The 18,674-nt window shown below is 30.2% G+C and overlaps 1 protein-coding gene across 8 annotated transcripts; it reads right to left on the bottom strand.

Moving 5' to 3' along the window:
- Positions 1 to 395: 395 nt before the first annotated feature.
- On the bottom strand, positions 396 to 18,310 carry LOC139093536 (tubulin polyglutamylase ttll-4-like). Of its 8 annotated transcripts, none has more exons than XM_070644276.1 (8): positions 12,375 to 12,397; positions 12,006 to 12,205; positions 5,587 to 6,994; positions 4,065 to 4,470; positions 3,427 to 3,991; positions 3,097 to 3,258; positions 2,745 to 3,023; positions 396 to 1,073 (listed from the first exon to the last, which is right to left on the bottom strand). In XM_070644276.1, exons 2-8 carry the CDS (start codon positions 12,060 to 12,062, stop codon positions 768 to 770), a joined length of 3,183 nt encoding a protein of 1,060 aa, XP_070500377.1. In that variant the 5' UTR covers positions 12,063 to 12,205; positions 12,375 to 12,397; the 3' UTR covers positions 396 to 767. The 8 variants fall into 8 exon arrangements, with proteins under 8 accessions (XP_070500377.1, XP_070500376.1, XP_070500375.1 ...); XM_070644275.1 differs by having other exon boundaries at positions 12,353 to 12,391; XM_070644274.1 differs by having other exon boundaries at positions 12,291 to 12,388.
- Between the last annotated feature and the right edge of the window lie 364 nt (positions 18,311 to 18,674).

Raw genomic sequence — 18,674 nt, 5'->3', positions numbered from 1 at the left:
ATACAGAATCCAATCATCTTCATCAAACCATTAAAACGCCAATTGAAATGAAAATCGGAAAAAATGTCAATTTGAACCGATTGAACCGATTTATTAGCCGAGAATGACGTCATTTAAATTATGACAATAGCTCATTATTCATGCAGTTATTCATGCATCTAGCACTAATAACTCATTGCTAATCATTTAATGCATTAATCACAGCATGTTTCATTCATCAAACTCGTGATTCCATTAAATTCACAGCTTGTTCAGTCAAATTTGTGAAGACACAGAATTTCAAAATTTTATGCAACGGTTTTTTCTCGTTAAATCCGCCGATGAATCACACTTCCTTTATTAAGACATTCTGTAATAGATCTTTTATAGGGAAACACAATGAAAAAAAAAATGCATTTTGTGACTAATCGAAATTTGTTGTTTTGTTTTCTTTATTTTCTTATGTATCGAAAATATAATGAAATTAATTCATAGCTTAAAATAAGTTTAAGCGTTGTTTATTAATTAATTAATTAAAATAAAATAAAAGTTAAACGTGCAAAGTAAATTTTACTGTTTGATACTTTATAATTATTTCATAATAAGATTAATTCAAAAAGAGTAAAAATTTATCCAAAAATTGATAACAATAAAAGATAAATGAAATAAGAAAAGAAATTCATTTGAGGCTACAAAAATATAAATTTTTTAAAAGAAGAAAGTCAATAAAACTTAAAAAAAAAAAGAATTGAGGAGAAGTGAGCTTGTACCTTAGATCTTCAGTCACTCTATTGTTTCACTAATATAATTTCACTATCAGAAGTTATAGGCAAACAGTTCATAATGCTACTAAAACACTTTCCATTCTCTGAAATGTCTTTTTTTGGCGATGCTGCCTGGATATCAGCTAAATTTGATGTATCCTTATTTTCATTTGAATCTATTTCAATTTCATCAGTTGCCGTCGATAAGGACGAGAGGTCAGAGCTTGACTTTGTTATAGGTTCTGGTGTATCTACTGCCATTGAGTTAACGACTTCCTCACTTGTTGCTACTTCTGCTATCTTTTTTAATTCTTTATTATCGTCGCAATCCTGTAGAGCGAAAAAAAAGTAATAAAATTTTATTAGTCTCGAGTATGTGGCACTTAAATGTCTAGGAATAAAATCTAAGGATCAAAAATGAACATTCTATGACCAAAAAAATATAATTTAAATTTTTCAAAAATAACGAATAGTTTTTTTGGGGTAAAAAGTTAACGACAGAACAAGAAAACGACATATTGCAAAAATATGTGAAAAATCTACAACAGGAACATGAAAAAGCGTTCAAAAACTCTACATTCTTGAGAAGTAAAAAAATTTTGTCATGAATCCAAAAAGTTCAATTTTGAGGATACAAAAAGTCGTGAGTGGAGATAAAAAATTTCTCAGTTAATTCCAAAAATAGAAAGCTTGAGTGTATAAGGTCATTTTTAGCTGTTGATACTTATCAGGTTTCACATTAATCCTGTCTTGTATTTTTTATCTATATTGTATTTTGAGTCTAAAATTAAATTTTTAACTCATTAGAAACAAAATATAGTGAAATATTAACAAAGTTGCTTAAAAACAGTCGAAAATAAATAGATCTAGATAACGTTTTGCATGACAATCAAAATTAATTACGGTCATTGCATTGAGAAAACGAATGACTCAAGTACACTTTCGCAAAGTAATCAAAATTGATTTTTAAAGATTTGAATAAAACGGGTTTGTAAAATTTGAAAATATTAACGGTTTTGTAAATTTTAAAATTATTAACGGGATTGTAAAATTTGAAAATTAGCAACAAAAATTTTCAAAATAAAAATGTCCGTTAAATCTAATTTTTTCTAAAATTTATCCTCAAGTTACTACAATTAAGTCTAATACACATAATATCTATCTAGCCAATAGTCTTGCAAAAATGTACTTTTGAAGATAAGGCAGAGCACTTAACTAGTTAAAAATTATACGAAACAACAACAACATTTAATACATTAATTATCGAATATATTGATGATCAAGCTTCAAATAAATGTCTAAATTTAACTCGAATTAATGATAAAAGATAATTACACAGAGAATTATATTGAGCTTGATATGTAACGGATTTTTTTATTTTTTTATATCATATTTTTCTATCAAAAATTATTGGTAGTTTGGAGACAGTAAAATCGGTATAATCTGCAAACATCTAGCCTAGAATTTGCAATAAAAGAACACATAAAAAAGGAAAAGACAATCAGTTTCGATTGAATGGTTATTTACATCATCTAATCATTAAATCATTATTTTTCATAATAAAAATACATTTTATATCCAAACACTGTGTCTATGGCTCAAACTAGCTAGCTGCAGCTATTGAAATATCACCTAGGATCAATTAAATCATATCTTTAGTTTATTTATACTCTCTGAAATTTTGATTAATCTGTGTTCTGATAATCTCGAACCGGGACTTACTAAAATGTGCAGCACGTAATTGCCAATAAGCTAGTTTGATAACTCGGCAAAAATCCTCAAATTTGATGGAAGAAAAGTAGTAGGGAGGAGGATAGAGTTTAATAATTTTTTTCCAATAATTTTTTTTTTAAAATCAACAAAATTAATAAAAATATAAGTTCAGAAATTGGTTTTATGTCTCAAGATACTTATCGCATATATATAATATTAAAAGAATGAATCAATATGTAAACATTAAACACGTTATGCTAGATTGATCATCTAGACTGTACTATTTACCTTATGAATTGTTGTCGGTGGTACTTTCAAATGCATTCGTTTCCAGCATAGAGTTCTCAATAATGCAATTCCGCTATCGCGTTTCTTGCTATATCGATTTTCCCACGCATCTATAAGATGATTATAATATCTCGGCTGATCGGTGAAATTCAAGTATTTGTAACTATTTGGTGCTGGGAAAATTCTTTCAAGTGGATGGCATCGGTTCAATTCATCTTCGGTTAATATAAGACAACGCAAGTCATCTGGTGTTAAATTTTCTAAAATTGTTGGCAAGTACTAGAAAAAAAAGAATGTGACATTTTAATGCTTCGTGCCTTTTTAAACGCAATTTTCATTCATAAAAACTTACATCCTCTCTTTGTATTGTCTTTTGAGTAAAGTGATGGTGCTTTTGTCTTTCGTCTTTGGAAAGCGTCGTCACATAAATTCTCTTATCATAACAAAGTGGCATTTTTACGTTCAATTCTCGCGATAAATCACTTTGTGTTGCAACTGGAATCTTTGGTGGAATCTATGAAATTAAGAAAATATTAAACGGTTAAAAATAATTCAAAATTGTTAACGGATTTCGAAAATTCAAATTATAATCGGTTCTTTGTAACGGTTTTCAAAAATTCAAAATAAGCATATTATTTAAATCAAAAAAGATCGTTAAATAACAAAAAGCATAAAATCTTACCTGGTACATAGCAGTATTTAATAAAGCAGTTACTAAAGGTCCTTTCACAGCCATATCAAGTCCAGATGCAGAATGAAGCGACGGCGAAATATTAACTTCTAATAACCATGGAACGAGCTCAGAATCAAGTAGAACATCAATACCAAATAATTCAAAGGCATTATATTTGTTCTGAAGGTTTGTTTTCATCATACTATTAATTGGACCTTCACCAGCTAATATAGTACGTAAGACAAGATTCCTTAATGCTCCCCATAATCGTTCCGTATTAATTCCTCTTTGCTGAAGATACGACCAAAGAGATTTTATTGTCCATTTCATACCCTTGCATGCATTTGCATCATCATTTTTATCATAGCTTGTAGATAGCTTATTTATGGAATAATTTGTCAAATGCATATAGCGATCATTGAGCGTTTCAGTTCTTTCGCTGTATTTAACTGATGCAAAGCGCGCTAATCCATCCGTATGCATATAAACACGTAATGGATTCAATGATGTCACGAGTACATATAATCTTAAATCGAATTTACTTCCATTTATCAATAATGGACGTTCAATATATCTACAAAAATGCAATAATAAGAAGCGACGAATGAAGATTAAAAATGTAGAAATGAAAAAATAATAAAAATTACCGTTGTACAATTAAAGGTTTTCGTTTTGGAATTTGCGACCAACTGTTTACGACTCGAATACCAGTTCCTCGCGCCGATGCTGGCGGTTTAATAATCCATTTTGTATTCTTTTGACTATATTTATGCCATGTTTGTCTTAGCATATTAAGATCTTGAGGAATGATAAAAGTCCGTGGCATAAATCCAAATTCTTTCTTCCCATGACGTGACATAAGCGTTTGTAAATTCCTCCAACAGCGATCTTTACGTCCAATTTGAAAACTTCCCGGCAAATGATTAAATTTCTGATATGAATGTAATGTCTTAAAGCACGGCGATTTCATATGCTTTCCCCACGTTCCAACCCAATCATTTGGTTCTGAAAGAGATTCATATTTTTCATCTGTAGATTTATCCATGTCCGGAGCTATTATATATAGATTTATCATTTATGTATATAAACATTTGATGTTGATATCCAATTATTAAATAATTTATGCGTATAATCGCGATATTTCATTTAATTTGCAATTCATTTGTGGATAGAAAGAAATAATAAAGAAATTTTATGATAAAAAAAGTTGAAAAATTAAACAAAATTAAAAACATTAAAAAAAAAAATCATATAAAAAATGAACATGTTTGCTGTCGCACACAGTCTGTGCTGGGCGATAAGAGCGCATTTCTAACAATTAAAAAACACAAATTAAAAAATTATTTGCAACAAAGTCGTACATCGACAACGAATATGTGTCAATTTAAAAATAAGTTGTCAATATCAAGGCTATTTGTAAAGGTAAAAACAAAAGTAGTGTAATGTACACCACTATTGTATTGTGACAAATTTCTGACCTTATCGTCATACTTTCGATCAGATGACTCAATAACAATACATTTATAGCAGCCCTTGAAATTTTTATCGGCTTCTAAATAATCTATTACATAAGTTAGATAGCAAAAAAATACATATACAGCTACTATTTAACATGACTGCGTAATAAATGTCTCTCAGACTGAATTTTTACGTCTCATACTTATGTGAATCTAAAACATCGGAGATTTAATGGGTGTTGGAGATTAAGTTTATTGCGTATTTTTTTGAGACTTCATTTGTTCTGAGTAAATCATCAAATACATACACACTTCAGGACTGTCGTCTAACTACAACGATTTTGGACAGTAAAGACAATATGTCAAGTCATATGGACGACTAATTACATCCTGGATGTCATTAACAGTCATTACAACTTGATAGACTATCCAGTTTCCCGCCTAGATAGTATTTTATAGTCATAGAGGTTAGGGACATTTAAAAACCACATTTTTTTCATTGACGTCATTTAAGAATGATCCCTTAACAGCAGTGGATTAATTTCAAGTATGAAAATGCGCCAACAAAAAAAAAGAAATCAAAACAAAAAAAAAAAGTATGTGAATGAAAATGAGAGGAATTAATTCAAGAACATGCGTTATGTTATCAACATCAATAGCTTATACACAGAAGAAAAAAAAATGTCAAAAAGAAAATAAAAGTTTTGCTTACTTTTCATTAATCGAAAGCCTGTGTTGAGGAGGACTTTTCGTACCAATAATGGCGTGATGGTTGTTAACTTCCACTTTAATATTTTATGTATGGCAGGCGGTAGATCTGGTCCCTTTTCTTCAAATGATGCGAAAGTAATGAATGGAGGTACATATGGAAAAAGTGATGCAGCAAGTGGCTCCTGTAAAACTCGGCCACCTTGAACACATTCGGTATTTATTGCAGTCGGTGTTTTTGCATTTTGAATTGCTGAGGAACGATCCGAGCTACTAACTGATAGCGATGACTCGTAATTATCTTCTGGATCTGTCATATCGTCATCGATAATTTGATTACCTGGCGCATATAAAATTGGTGGATCTTCATCATCTTCATCATCCTCAATCTCGTCTTCGTCTTGTTGTGGCGATTCAACATCTCCGTTTGAAGTCGATTCTGTTGAATGAACAGACGAACTTCCGGAATTTTGTTGATTCTTCCACATTTGTAGTCGAGCTTTGTGTAAAGGAGATGAGACGCGAATTAAACCACTCTTATGGCTAATGTGATGGCTACGAATTTTCGATTTAGGTGAGTAACGATAGTGACTTGAGTTATTTACTAAAACACTAAAATTACTTTTTGGATTAGTCACATTACGTTGCGATGATGAGCGTTTTTCTTTAAGAATTTCGCGGGTTCTTTTGACTCGAACGTCTTGTAAATCATCACAATACACTTCACGATAATAATAATCCTGAGACGCTGACTCGCTTCGTGCCCTTAATCGACGACGTTCATTCCATGCTAAATATCCCATCTCGTCATTGGCATCGACTGTTTCTATATGAACACTTTTTCCATCAACTAATAAATTATCAAAACGATATTTATAGCCATTAATTCCTTGTATATCATGATCATGTTGTTGCTGCTGCTGCTGCTGCTGTTGTTGATGTCTCTGATGCTTACTCTGTTGATGTTGTGGTGTATAATCATAATTATTTGATTGACGATCATGCTCAATCTGTCGATGAACTGGCCACATATTATGATAATATCCATTATTAATTTGATTATTTCTTGGACTACTGCTACTATATCGGTCATGATACTGAGGACTTCTGACAGGTGATAAACATTCACTTCGACATCTTCGTCTCATTCTAACAGAGGTAGGCGAACGATGTGGATAATGGCGATTTGTGAACATATTTTGCATATTCTTATTTTGACTACTGCTATTATTATAATCGTATACGCTCATATGCTGTTGCTGCTGCTGATAATGCTCTTTTGGTATGGAGTTAATATGATGTAGCATCGATTCATTATTGTACGGAGAACGATAAATATTTTCCGAATAATTACCATTATTAGGCGGTGGTGATTTGTGCTTAAAATCCATACGAGAGAATTGATTTGTAATCTAAAAATAAAGTTAAGATAGAAGAAATTATTAGCACAAAATAAAAAAATTTATTGGGTATTGAGAGATGTTCTGTGAATTATTTAGATCAAAAATATAATACGATGATTAAACGCTATTAATATCATTTTTCTGCTTGCTTGTGTTCCAGTTGAGAAATCACAGCAAATGCTTCCTGCTGTTTTCCAATTACTTTATTAATCATTCTGCCTTTTTATATTTTCGTCTTTGCTCATCCAGAGTAAGCTTTATTGAAAACTGTTTTCAGACTATATACTGAATGAATGGCTGGACACTTGAATCTTGTTATGGATTGAGAACTGATTAGCAGATTAAAAATGTGGCCCGCGTCAATCTACGTAAAATTGTTACGTAAATTCATATGTAAATTTTTAAATATCATTTTGCCGTTATTATTCAAATCTTTTTAGACCGTTAATTTTTAAATTAAATTTTACGCGTGTTAAATGCGCTTCCGTGACTCACGAATGACCGAGATTTTCAATTTACAATGTTTATACAAAAGAATGTAAAAGCTCTCATTTAGGAGCCAAAACATAAAATTTCATGACTATTTTAATGAAACGCAAAAAAAGATATTTACGACAGTGCATTTAATACAGTTTGTACAATTTAATTGAGCACATAAATTACAAAGAAACATTTTAATCGTCAGAACGCAGACGACGAAATTAAAAAAAGTCGAATCGCATGTAGCACACGAGTAAGTAGAACTCAGTACAATGTATTGGCGTATGAGATAATTCAAGGTATCCATTAGTCGCCAAAAGCATGCGATTTATGACACATTTCGCATATTTTAAATTATTTCCTATTAAAATGACATGTAGCATACGTAAGACTAGTCTCAAATCACACAAGCAACGAGGATGAAAAAAAAATTTACTGCCTGACAAGAGTCTCAAGTCTCTAAATTATTCTCATAAATTCCACCAAGACGCAAATATAATCTCGGAGACATTTAAAGAACGTAATCATCACCTCATGTAAATTCACCATAATAATAATTTTTAAAATTGTATTAAAAAGTTTTTTTTAAAATAAATATAAAATCAAAATATATATTTTAAGTTGTGCCAACGCAAAGGCCACATGGCGACTAAATTATAAAGTCTCTTCTCTCATGTTTTTTTTTATTTCGGCGTAGCACACTTGTTTTCTTTTTCTCTCCCCCAATGATTCTCATTATAAGCCGCTTGGTTGTAGAAAAATATAACATACTGCCTCAATAGCTTAACTTTTTAAAAATATATATATATATTGAAGGCAAAATAAAATATTGAGAAATTACGAAGAGAACCGACTGAAATAATTTTTTGTTATTGTATATATTCGATTCTTCTTTCTCATTTGTGCCTGATTTGACGACTTTTTTTGCTTTGCTGCTAAATACATTGTATGAGAAACGACAATTGAATTCGAGTGTTTTTAGAGCAATTCTTTTGTATTACATTGCCATAATTACTGTTTAAAACGCTTCTCATTTCAATTAGTGATTTGAATGTGGAGAGGGTAGATACAGATCAGCTATGTTTAATGCTATTAAACTAATCTTTTTGAACTACTGGATGAACCTTACTGTGGAATTTAGATTGTATGAGAAAAAAGTCAGAGAGTTAGTAATTTTTAAGAGCTTTTTGCTTGTGCGAATGGTTCTAATTGTATTGCTTACGTAAGATATTTACTTTTTCCATGAGCGTGGTACTTTAATTAAGATTAATTAATTCAAACTTCTTTTTGAAATCACATTCACCTCAAATTGTCAATTTGTAAATAAAATCTATTCAGTAATTCAAAACTTCATTTCATTTCAGTTCATTGTAAGTGTAAATTTTGACAATTCAAATTTTACAAATCCGTTAAAATTTTAAATCTTACAAAACAGTTGAAACATTCAAATTTTGAAATCCATTTATAATAATTATTTTCCACTAGACGTGCTCATTTCAACCTTGTAGCCTACACTTTTCCCCAAAAACAAAATTTTTTCTTTATTTAATGATATCTTTATTGTCTACAAAAAATATCATTGAACAGAGTATTTATGATTTTCCGAATGTCCATCAAAACGAACGAAAAAATAATAATAATTTATGTCAATGTTATGAAAAATGTTCATCCTGAAGTCTCTTTTTCAAGCTCAAAACTTAACAAAACAGACCGAGCCTTTATTATGCAAAAAAACAAAAAAATATTAATAGAGAAGGTTGAGCATAAAATTAAAAAATTACTCATCAAAAACAGCTACAATTTCCACTATTATTGCTATTATCGCTGTGGAGCCAATTTCATAAGCTGTCAAGAGGTCATTGAAACCAATGAAAAATCGAAAGAATGAAAGCAGAGAGAGAGCGAGAAAGGAAGAAGTGGCAGACAAATTGTGCAATAATGAAATAAAATTGTTTTCGTATTTTTTTGTATGGAATAAAAGTAAATTTTATAAAGAATTAAGAACTTCAAGTAGGGTAAAATTGAGTAAACAAGTTACTGAAGATTTTTTTGATAAGAAGTGCATGCTATCGTCACTCACGAAATCATTGACTGAAACACTTTTCTGTTTGAGCTTCAGTAAATCAGGTTGTTTGAGAAGTTTAATGAATTTAAATTGGATTCTTTGGGATTCGTTTGTTTATGATGTGTATCCATGTATACTATTTGAGGTTAGGGGTGGTTGTGTCTGATCAGTTTTAATACACTCAGAATATAGAGTGCTGTAGAAATAACAAGAAACCCTAAAAGACAGAATTTGCTTTCAAGAGCAGAGTAAGCTTAGAGCAATGTTCACGAGCATACCAATCTAGTCTATATAAAATGAACAAGAGAGAGCATGCTCTTGGAAAAGCTAGTTTGTACTATAAAACTTTTCCAAAATCTCCACAATTTACTTTTCTGACCATAAAATCCTTCAAATCAGATTCTCAATTCTAAGATCAAAGGAAACTCATCACCGAAAATGCTTACTTTTGCTTAGTCAGTCAAAATAAATGCAAGACTATAAAACAATTACTTCGTCCAAAATTGCGTTTTAAAGCAAAAATCAAATGAATTTCCGATTTGATATTTCCCAGATGTTCACATAAACTATAGACCGAAAAAATACAACTAAGTTGAGAAATATTTGAAAAATTCCAAGCATTTTCAATTTTTTAGCGCATTTTTGTAAACTTGTTTACAAAAGGGAGCTTAATAATGCACTTTGTTCGTTCGTTCGGCTGTTCGGCTGGAACGCGAGATCTCGAAAACTAGACAACGTAGAGAGCTCTGGTTTGTTTTAATAGCTTCGTTCTATCAAGTTATTGGGTTATCGGTCATTTAGAAGTTTCAAATCAACGCATAAATACTATAATTAACAGTTTTTCATTTTCATATACAACAACAAAAAAACAACAACACGTTTTTTCATTGTTTTACAGTGTTTTTCAATGTTTGTCGATGTTTTTACAGTGTTTACTGAACAATGTTTGAATTTTTTTTGACCGTTATGAGGTTTAAATTATAAAAATCCGTTAAATGACGAAGTTCTTAAATTTGTGGAAGTTTTATATGGATCTTGTTTTTAAGATCTGGAAGTGACCTGGATCTTACTGGATCTTGGTTTTTAGGTCTAGAAGTGAACTGGATCTAGTGTTTTAGCTCTGGAAGTGACCTGGATCCTACTGGATCTTGTTTTGTGAGCTCAGAAGTGACTTGTTAATCAATTACTGATCGCTGGGACAAAAATGCGCTTAAGTCCCTCGATCAATAACACGAGGACTTTTGTAATTTTTTTTGTATACTTTTTCATTCATTCTTCACTCCCTTAAATAATTTTCTCTTACTGCTTAGTAATTTTCTATTTTTGAATATATTAGAAATCAATTTATAGACGAAGCATTTACGTTATGGTTTTTGACGTCTACATTCTTTTTTTTCACTGACGAATAAATTATTAGTGAAATTCTATGAATTTAGCAATTTTGTTTGTTTTCTAATTTTTTTGTCGATTGTTTCAAATAACAAAATTTTGGGGAGGATTTTTTGGGAGGAACATTTTCTATAAATTGAAAATTATTTTTTTTTTTTGGATATCTGAGACATGTTTCATCCTGTAGACAGCTTGAAATCTAAAACTACATCTAGGTAAACTTCGAAATCGTCTGAATTGTTTGAAGGTTTGAATTTGAAGTTATCGAAATAGATAGTATTTGGTATTGAAAATTGACAAGTCAGCGAAAGATTCAAATTTATCGCTATCTTAAGGAGGTCATTGATCACAATTGTTCTATAAATTCAGCGAAGTAAGAATCTTTGTCATAAGGATCGATGATTTGTTTATAGCAAAGCTTGACTCGAGTGTTATATAGAGACGAGTCAACTTTTTCATACTAAACCCGAATTTACTTCGAATTCTGATTCATAGAAGATAAAAGAATGAGGTTATATGTAGAAAATTAGGAACATTTGTTAGGATTAATTCACATTGGATATATGAACTATGTCCAATTTTTTAGGTTCATACTGTCAAGGAACACATAACAATCCCTTCCGTTTACACTATGCTCACAAATTTTCACAACTTCATATCCAATTTAGATTACAAAACTGTTCATCCCAATCCACTAATTTTCATTGTTTTAAAAAAAACTTTTTCAATTATTTTTTTCCTGATTGCATTAATGCCAATCTTGAAGTCAGACAGCTTAAATATAGATTCACAACCATTACAACATTTTCCATTTATTGAGTTTTTGCACTTTAAAGAAGTTTTACTTTTTACATTTTACAACATTATTTTGAAAGCTATGCTTCATTTTCACCACTTGTAAGACTTCAGTTGTATTTTTAACACGAACATTTTTACTGTGTCACGTGTTTATAATCACTTCCTTCTTTTTTGAATATATCCAGAAATGTTGAGTGATCTCAATTTTTCAAGGCAAAAGAAATGGATTTTCAATGCCGAAACAAAAAATTCTAAATTGATTCTTAGAACTAAAAAATTCATTCTTACATGATCGCAACAATGACATAGTAGCATTGGCAGTTGATTTTCGTGACAATCCATCATTTATTTGTCGTTCCACATAAAAAAGCAAGGCATAAACAGAGCAAAGAAACTTAAAAAACCCTTCAACAAAACAGTTCAGTTGCATAAAAATCTATGACATTCTCGTAAATACACGAGAGATTTGATGAATTTATCGCTAGAACCTTTGGATATAAAAAATGAATGTTCACGCTCACAGATCACGATTAAGCTACTTAAAATGAAACACAAAAGAATCAAATTATTCACAATTTATGCAATCAATTAAAAGTAAAATCTATTTATAATAGATTAATTATTCAATTAATTGCATTCTTATTGTAATTGCGCGACTGTGTGTTTTAAGGTATATTGTAGCGCCTACTGATCCACGATAACTAAACTTGAAAATGAAAATGTAAAGAAAGAAAAGCGTCTCAGAAGGAAAGGAAAGAAGAAAAACGGAAAATTTGTCGAAGCGAAAAGAAAATTGAAGGAGAGGAGAAAAAAAAAGCCGAACTCAGTGCTTTACGTTCTAGTAAACTAATTTCACATAGCTCTTCGATTACGGTAAGAAGAAAGCCGAAAAAAAAACTACATTTAGTTGCAATATATCTGCAAAACGAATCATTTAGCACATTTACTTTGTTTGTTGTCTGATTGACTGACTGATTGAGTGCGTCTGGGAAGTTTTGTGACGTTCGGAAATGAAGTTGATATTTTTAATTAAAAAAATGCCTGCTGTCGGAAGTCATTTAATGACTATGCAGGCACGCTTTTCGTATAATTATTTATGCGAGCTTATGTATTTTTCAATAATAGGGGGATATTTAACTATGAAGGAATCCTGGATTGAAATCAGCAATAGAGTCGATTGAAATCGATGAGAACTAAGAACTTAGCAGAATTTATGCTTAACAAAGCCTGCAATCTTAAGGATGTGCTTGAAAATTTGTCAAAATTTCGCGAACTTTCAAATTAAAATCAGGTTTGTTGTTTTTTGTAACTTCTGGTAGCTTCCTTTAAACTGTTACTATTTTAATTGTTTTTGTTGATAACTTTCCACTGATTTTTAAATAGTTTGTTTACATTAAAACCAATAAAATTTTTAAATAAAACTTGACTTTTGCCAAATTCGCAAATTTTTAAAAACGTAAACAAACCTAAATTTAAACTTTTAATCTTTTGATTTATTTTCTAATCCAGCAATTCAATTACTACTGTGTTAATTTTATTATCTACGTAGATTAATGTCAACTTATCAAAAACAACATAACCAACTGACCTAAATCCAGTGACTAAATAAAAGTATTTTTTTTTACAATTTCCAAGCCCTTAATCAATTCAATCACCCAGTTAATTATCCAAACTGATTAATGCAGCACAATAATCCTATGTTTAAAAGCAATTGGAGCATTTTTTGCATGTTTTACGTGATTTTGTTCAAACGTAATATATTTTAATAACACTTAATATTAATAATTAATAATTCATACACAAAACACCATAAAGCCACCCCCACGAGCACATTCTACTTGTTTCGCCATTCTGCCTGTCAAAAAAATCAAGTCGAAGAGCTAAAAACATTGAAAATCATATGCGCAAGTAAGCCGATCTGGATGAAATTTATTTCCAATACAAAAAAAGCAGGAGTAATGCTTAATTTAGTGAATAACAAAACTCATGTTCATGTTATCTATTCTGATTGAGTAAATTTACAACAAAACAAGCTTTATTCCCATTTCTGACCTACCCCAACTTTCATGCCGTACTTTGAACTCGGCCTATTAATACATATGCACTTTTCATTTTGAGCATGCATGCATGCATGCACACACATAGATATGCTTTTAGGAACATTTTCGTTCTAGTTATGTGTTTTCCTTCCTGTTTAATACGTTTTATGCTGTCTAAATGATTTAACAGGAAGAATGGAAAATATCGCTATGAATTGAAAAGGAATCGATTGAAAATCATCATCCCGGAGAAGCTATTGTGGAAAGGATTATTTCAATATATACGATGAATAAAACGGTATAGACAAAACATATTATTGTCTCATAAATCATCCGTCTATTGGTGATGAAAAAGCAAAATTATTTCATCGTGTACGAAATCATTCATGTTTTACGATGTCCTTCTTCTTAACCTAAATATTGCCGTATTGAGAGAGAAACTACCGAACTGTTTGATGATGAGCGAATATAAAATTTCATGATAAAAATTAATACACGTCATACGAATTGTTGAAAGATGTTAATTTAACAGTCATAAAAAGGAGAAAAATATTTGTATAAACTGTCACAGCAAGTTACGCTCAGGAATGCTGGTTATTTTTTTCTTCACGCTTGTGATATCTTACTGACACGTTAAATTAATTTTAATGTGAATGAAAGAATTCTACGGGGCGGTAAATGAATGGGATGTTATTTGTAAAAGCTTCATTAAGCGCATTAAATTCATTGTCAAGTGTTATTTAATTAATGAGGTAGATTTGTAAATGTTAAATTAAAATTTAACGACTTTGTAATATTCAAAATGAAGTAATAAATTGATAACGGATTTTTCGAATTCAAAAGTTTATGGGTGATTCTCTGGATAAGTCAAATTCGTCTAATTCGTGTCTCAAAAACTACAAAATTTGCTTCATAGAAAAATATTACTTTAACTTATTAAACAAATTAACTAATTCTTAATTTCGTTATAATATTAATTATAATATCTCAATCTGTCTTTATTTTGTATTGTTAGTCTATAATTCCTATAAAAACATAAAATCAAAAAATGAATTTTCTCACGGATTAGGAAAAAAGTTTCTCGGAATCACTAAAATTTCAATTTTTCTCTTTAATTAAGGATTTTTGCAGCGTTTAAAGAGCAACAAACGATAGTTTTAGGTCAATTACACTCGAAATAGTAAGTCAACCATAGTGACATGCAGAATAAAGTGCAAAAAATTCATGTTGAATGTCGGAATTTGATATTTTGATTCCGAGAAACCGGCATAAAAATTGAAATATTTAATTAAATAAAGCATGACGGTAAAAAGTAATTGTACATAAATAAAGATCTGCACAAATCCCGTAAGTGTGTAGAAAGAATGGAGCTATAAAATTACCAGATTTTGAGAAAAACCAATTCAAAGTCGAAAATTTTGAAAAAATTTATCCAAAGAAACACCCTTATGTTAAATTTTTTTCATAGTTCAACACCCTTTAAAATTCAAATTTTAGCCGATTTTTCTCAAATTTAAACTTAAGATCATAACGGTTTCTTATTCAAAGGCAAAGATCAAAACAAGCAATCATTCATCTTTGATTCATCTCCCACCCAGTCAGTGTGTCAAAATAACAATCATAACACATTCATCCACAAAGATATCAAGTTTAAAATTATTTTCATCCTCACATGATACTCGCTATCCAAGACGATCTCAACGATATGACACTTTTTATATCGCTTCATGTTCTATATATAAATTTTCCTTCTCTTTTTCACCTTTTGATAATAACAGTCTAGGTATTTATGTGTGACTCTCAATATTTTTATTGTCTCTTTTCACGTTCTACTTTGTCGACTTTTTTTTAAGGATAAAAGCTTCTCATCTCCTCGACAATTCAATGAAGGAATTTCTTTTCTATTATCACTATATATCTTTCACAAAACAGCAGCTCCACTCTTTTAACAATGAAGGAAAATGAAAAAAAAAAATGTCATAATGAGCACAAAAGCCAAATGAGATGAAAAGAATAAGAAAGCTATTTTTCATTCCATTATGCTCTTTTTTTTCAATAAGATAGCAAGCAGCAAGAGCTTTAATTTTTTAGGTGTTCACTGTACGATGTTTTAATGAAAACTGAAGAGTGGAAGGAACAAGAAAAATTGTGAAAATAGCACACAAAAAAAAAATAATGCGAAAAGCATAAAAAAGGCTTGTCGTCGTTCACAAGTGGGTGCATTTATACAAGTACTTGTTAAGCATGAGTTTGAACTATTTTCCAATTTTATATAAGGTTGTGAGAGGGTCAAAAGTTTTTGGAAAAATTTAAAGTCATTGTGGAAATTTTGTGTGAATTTTCCGATTTTTTTGCTGCATTTTGGCGATGGAAATGAATGCATTGGATGAAATGGATTAAATTTTCACCGAATTTATTTTAAATCTTGGTTTAATCCATCGGATTTATTTTTAATCCTAAGTTTAAGTTCAAACCAATGCTCTGGCACTTAGTATGACTTAACAAAGCTTTTAATTTCTATCCACAAAACCTCAAATTATCTCAATCCCTCAACACACCCCCAAAATTAATCACTTCCGTCAACAATTTTAGAACCTCATAAAAAATCCGAGTCACGTTTATATTCTCGGTTCCGAGAGAAATGTCACGATTAAAGCGATCGTAGACTGGTAGTGCGATTACTCAATTTGAAGTGCGCAACCTTGAAATCATGCGAACTGATAATAATCATGCATCGCATCGATTTCCTATGTATAGATACTCAATATATTTGTGTCAATAATTCTGTTCTATTTATGTCTTGGATTTTAGCCACAAATCGCAAGTTTCTGATCGAAATTTCCACAAGGAATTAGTTCAACTCTGAGTTTAATTAAAAAATTTTCACAGTTCTTTTGCCTTCAAAAGAGCATAAAAAAAATTCACCCTTCACTTCGATCATATCCTATCACCTTTCCATTCCAATTCCTCCTTTTATTCAACAACTGAACATAATTTTTCATACTTTTTTCCGACTCAATTTGCTTTCATTATAAATTGCTTATTGATTATAAAGTCGAGTATGGTGTTGAAAAGTCTACACTTTTCATTTTTATGAATGAATACGAAAAAAAAGTGGCAATTGTCCAAAAAAGTAGCAAGAATAATGAAAGAAATAATAATAAAATTCACCCTCAAATGAAAATTAATGAAGTCATGAATTTTTATTGGATGACTTAAGCGCATTTACATTTATAAGACAAAGGAAACTATTTTAAAATTTGAAATCATTGTTTAAAAAATAACGATCAAAAAATATTTGAAAAATAACGGTCAGTAAAATTTTGAATTTTCTGAACCGGTTGAATCGGTATTGATTTTTCAATTTAAATTCAGTTGCAGAACTGACAAAAAGATGCACCAAAATATCTCAAACTGAATTAAAGCTACAAGCCAGACAATGCTAAAGGCCGGCAAAGCACAATCTATAGCCTATAAACACCGAAAAACTATTTACTGTAAGTCCCAAACAATATTAAATTGACCGAGAATACCAGACCAAATTACATAAATTTTTTGTTATCTAATTATGCGACTAATAGCGGTAAAATGAGCACAAGGATGTGAATGTTCTTTTAATTTAATTGTTTATGTGTATAAAGAGAGTGTATAATACTGCAATTGATCACGATTAAAGGAATTGCTACTTGAAAAATCCTTTACTTAAGTGACTCATGATGGAAAATTTAAGAGAAAAAACTCGAGACAAGTAGAAGGAATTTTCTCATTATGACGAAGATAAGCAGAACGTTGGGTTTACAATGAACGAATAGCGTACAGCACATACAGGATGGAAGAAAATGAGAGAGAAAAATTAGGTCAATGCATCCCCTTTTCTTATAGAGGAGAGAAGAAAAAAAAGTGAGTGAGATGGAACAACGCAGAGTTAAGCATTAAATGGATCATAAGCAAAATTAGACATTTCATCACTGGATCACGCAATCAAAATAAACGTCACTTTCATTCATGAAAAGTAAATAAATAACATAAGTTGTTTGAACTGCAAAAACTCAACCTTGAAAATGAAAAAAATCATTTCTCCATCTCTATCACTCATCCACTCTACCATTTTTGAATGAACTACACAAGAGAGTATAGTACAAAATGAGCAAAAAAAAATGAAATTTCATTGTAATGCTATTTTTAAGTCAATTATGATTCACAATATAATGCTTAATAATTTCAATAAAGTCATGAAATTCAGAATTTATTCAATATGAATAAATCGATTTAATTTTCAAATAAGCGAGAGTTCACATTTTTATTCGGTCAGATGTGAGAGAAAAAAGAAAAAAAAATTATGAAACGGTAATAGAAAAATAAACCATAAATGATACTCACTTGAAATACTCCTTGAACTTCGATCGCGTTTCCAAACTTTTTCGTCCAAAAATCCTCGAAATTGATGGCTTTATCAATTTCAACACAATTATAACAAATTTTTCATCAATTACGACACTAATTTGTTAAAAAATTTAATACGAAATAAAGAATACACAAAAAAATGTGAATTTTTCGATACCCTCTGTGATTGCGCGTCGCTTATGTCTCGTAGATTATGTAAACATTGAGTTTTATGTCTTAAAATTTATGTTATTACTTCACGATTAATTTGGAAAAATTATAATTTTTAAATGATTACTTTGACTCTTTCAGATGCATTAATGTTTATTGAGGAAGTCTGCTGAAAAAGTTTCCGCACATGGGCATCAAGCCTTCGATAAAACTATGTACATTTCGCCTGTATACACTTTAAAAACAATCAAAACTGCGAAACTATTTGGCGGAATTTCTAATATAATTAATAAAATTTCTTGTACCTTAATATGATTATTTGGTACACAATTTAAAATGCTTTTCATTTAAATTAATTAAAGTA

This window comes from Chironomus tepperi, unplaced genomic scaffold (assembly GCF_022539635.2).
Source record: "Chironomus tepperi strain 1889 unplaced genomic scaffold, CSIRO-AGI_Ctep_v1 contig_337, whole genome shotgun sequence".
Taxonomy (NCBI): Eukaryota; Metazoa; Arthropoda; class Insecta; order Diptera; family Chironomidae; genus Chironomus; species Chironomus tepperi.
This window is presented reverse-complemented; position numbering and strand designations above follow the sequence as displayed.

Bases quoted from the DNA above. Each gene is read 5' to 3' on its own strand.
- LOC139093536 (XM_070644277.1), bottom strand. From the start codon at position 15,485: ATGAAGCGATATAAAAAGTGTCATATCGTTGAGATCGTCTTGGATAGC. The intron at 3,992-4,064 runs GTAATTTTTATT...GCATTTTTGTAG, and splicing joins AAACCTTTAATTGTACAACG to ATATATTGAACGTCCATTAT. The intron at 3,259-3,426 runs GTAAGATTTTAT...TTAATTTCATAG, and splicing joins TAAATACTGCTATGTACCAG to ATTCCACCAAAGATTCCAGT.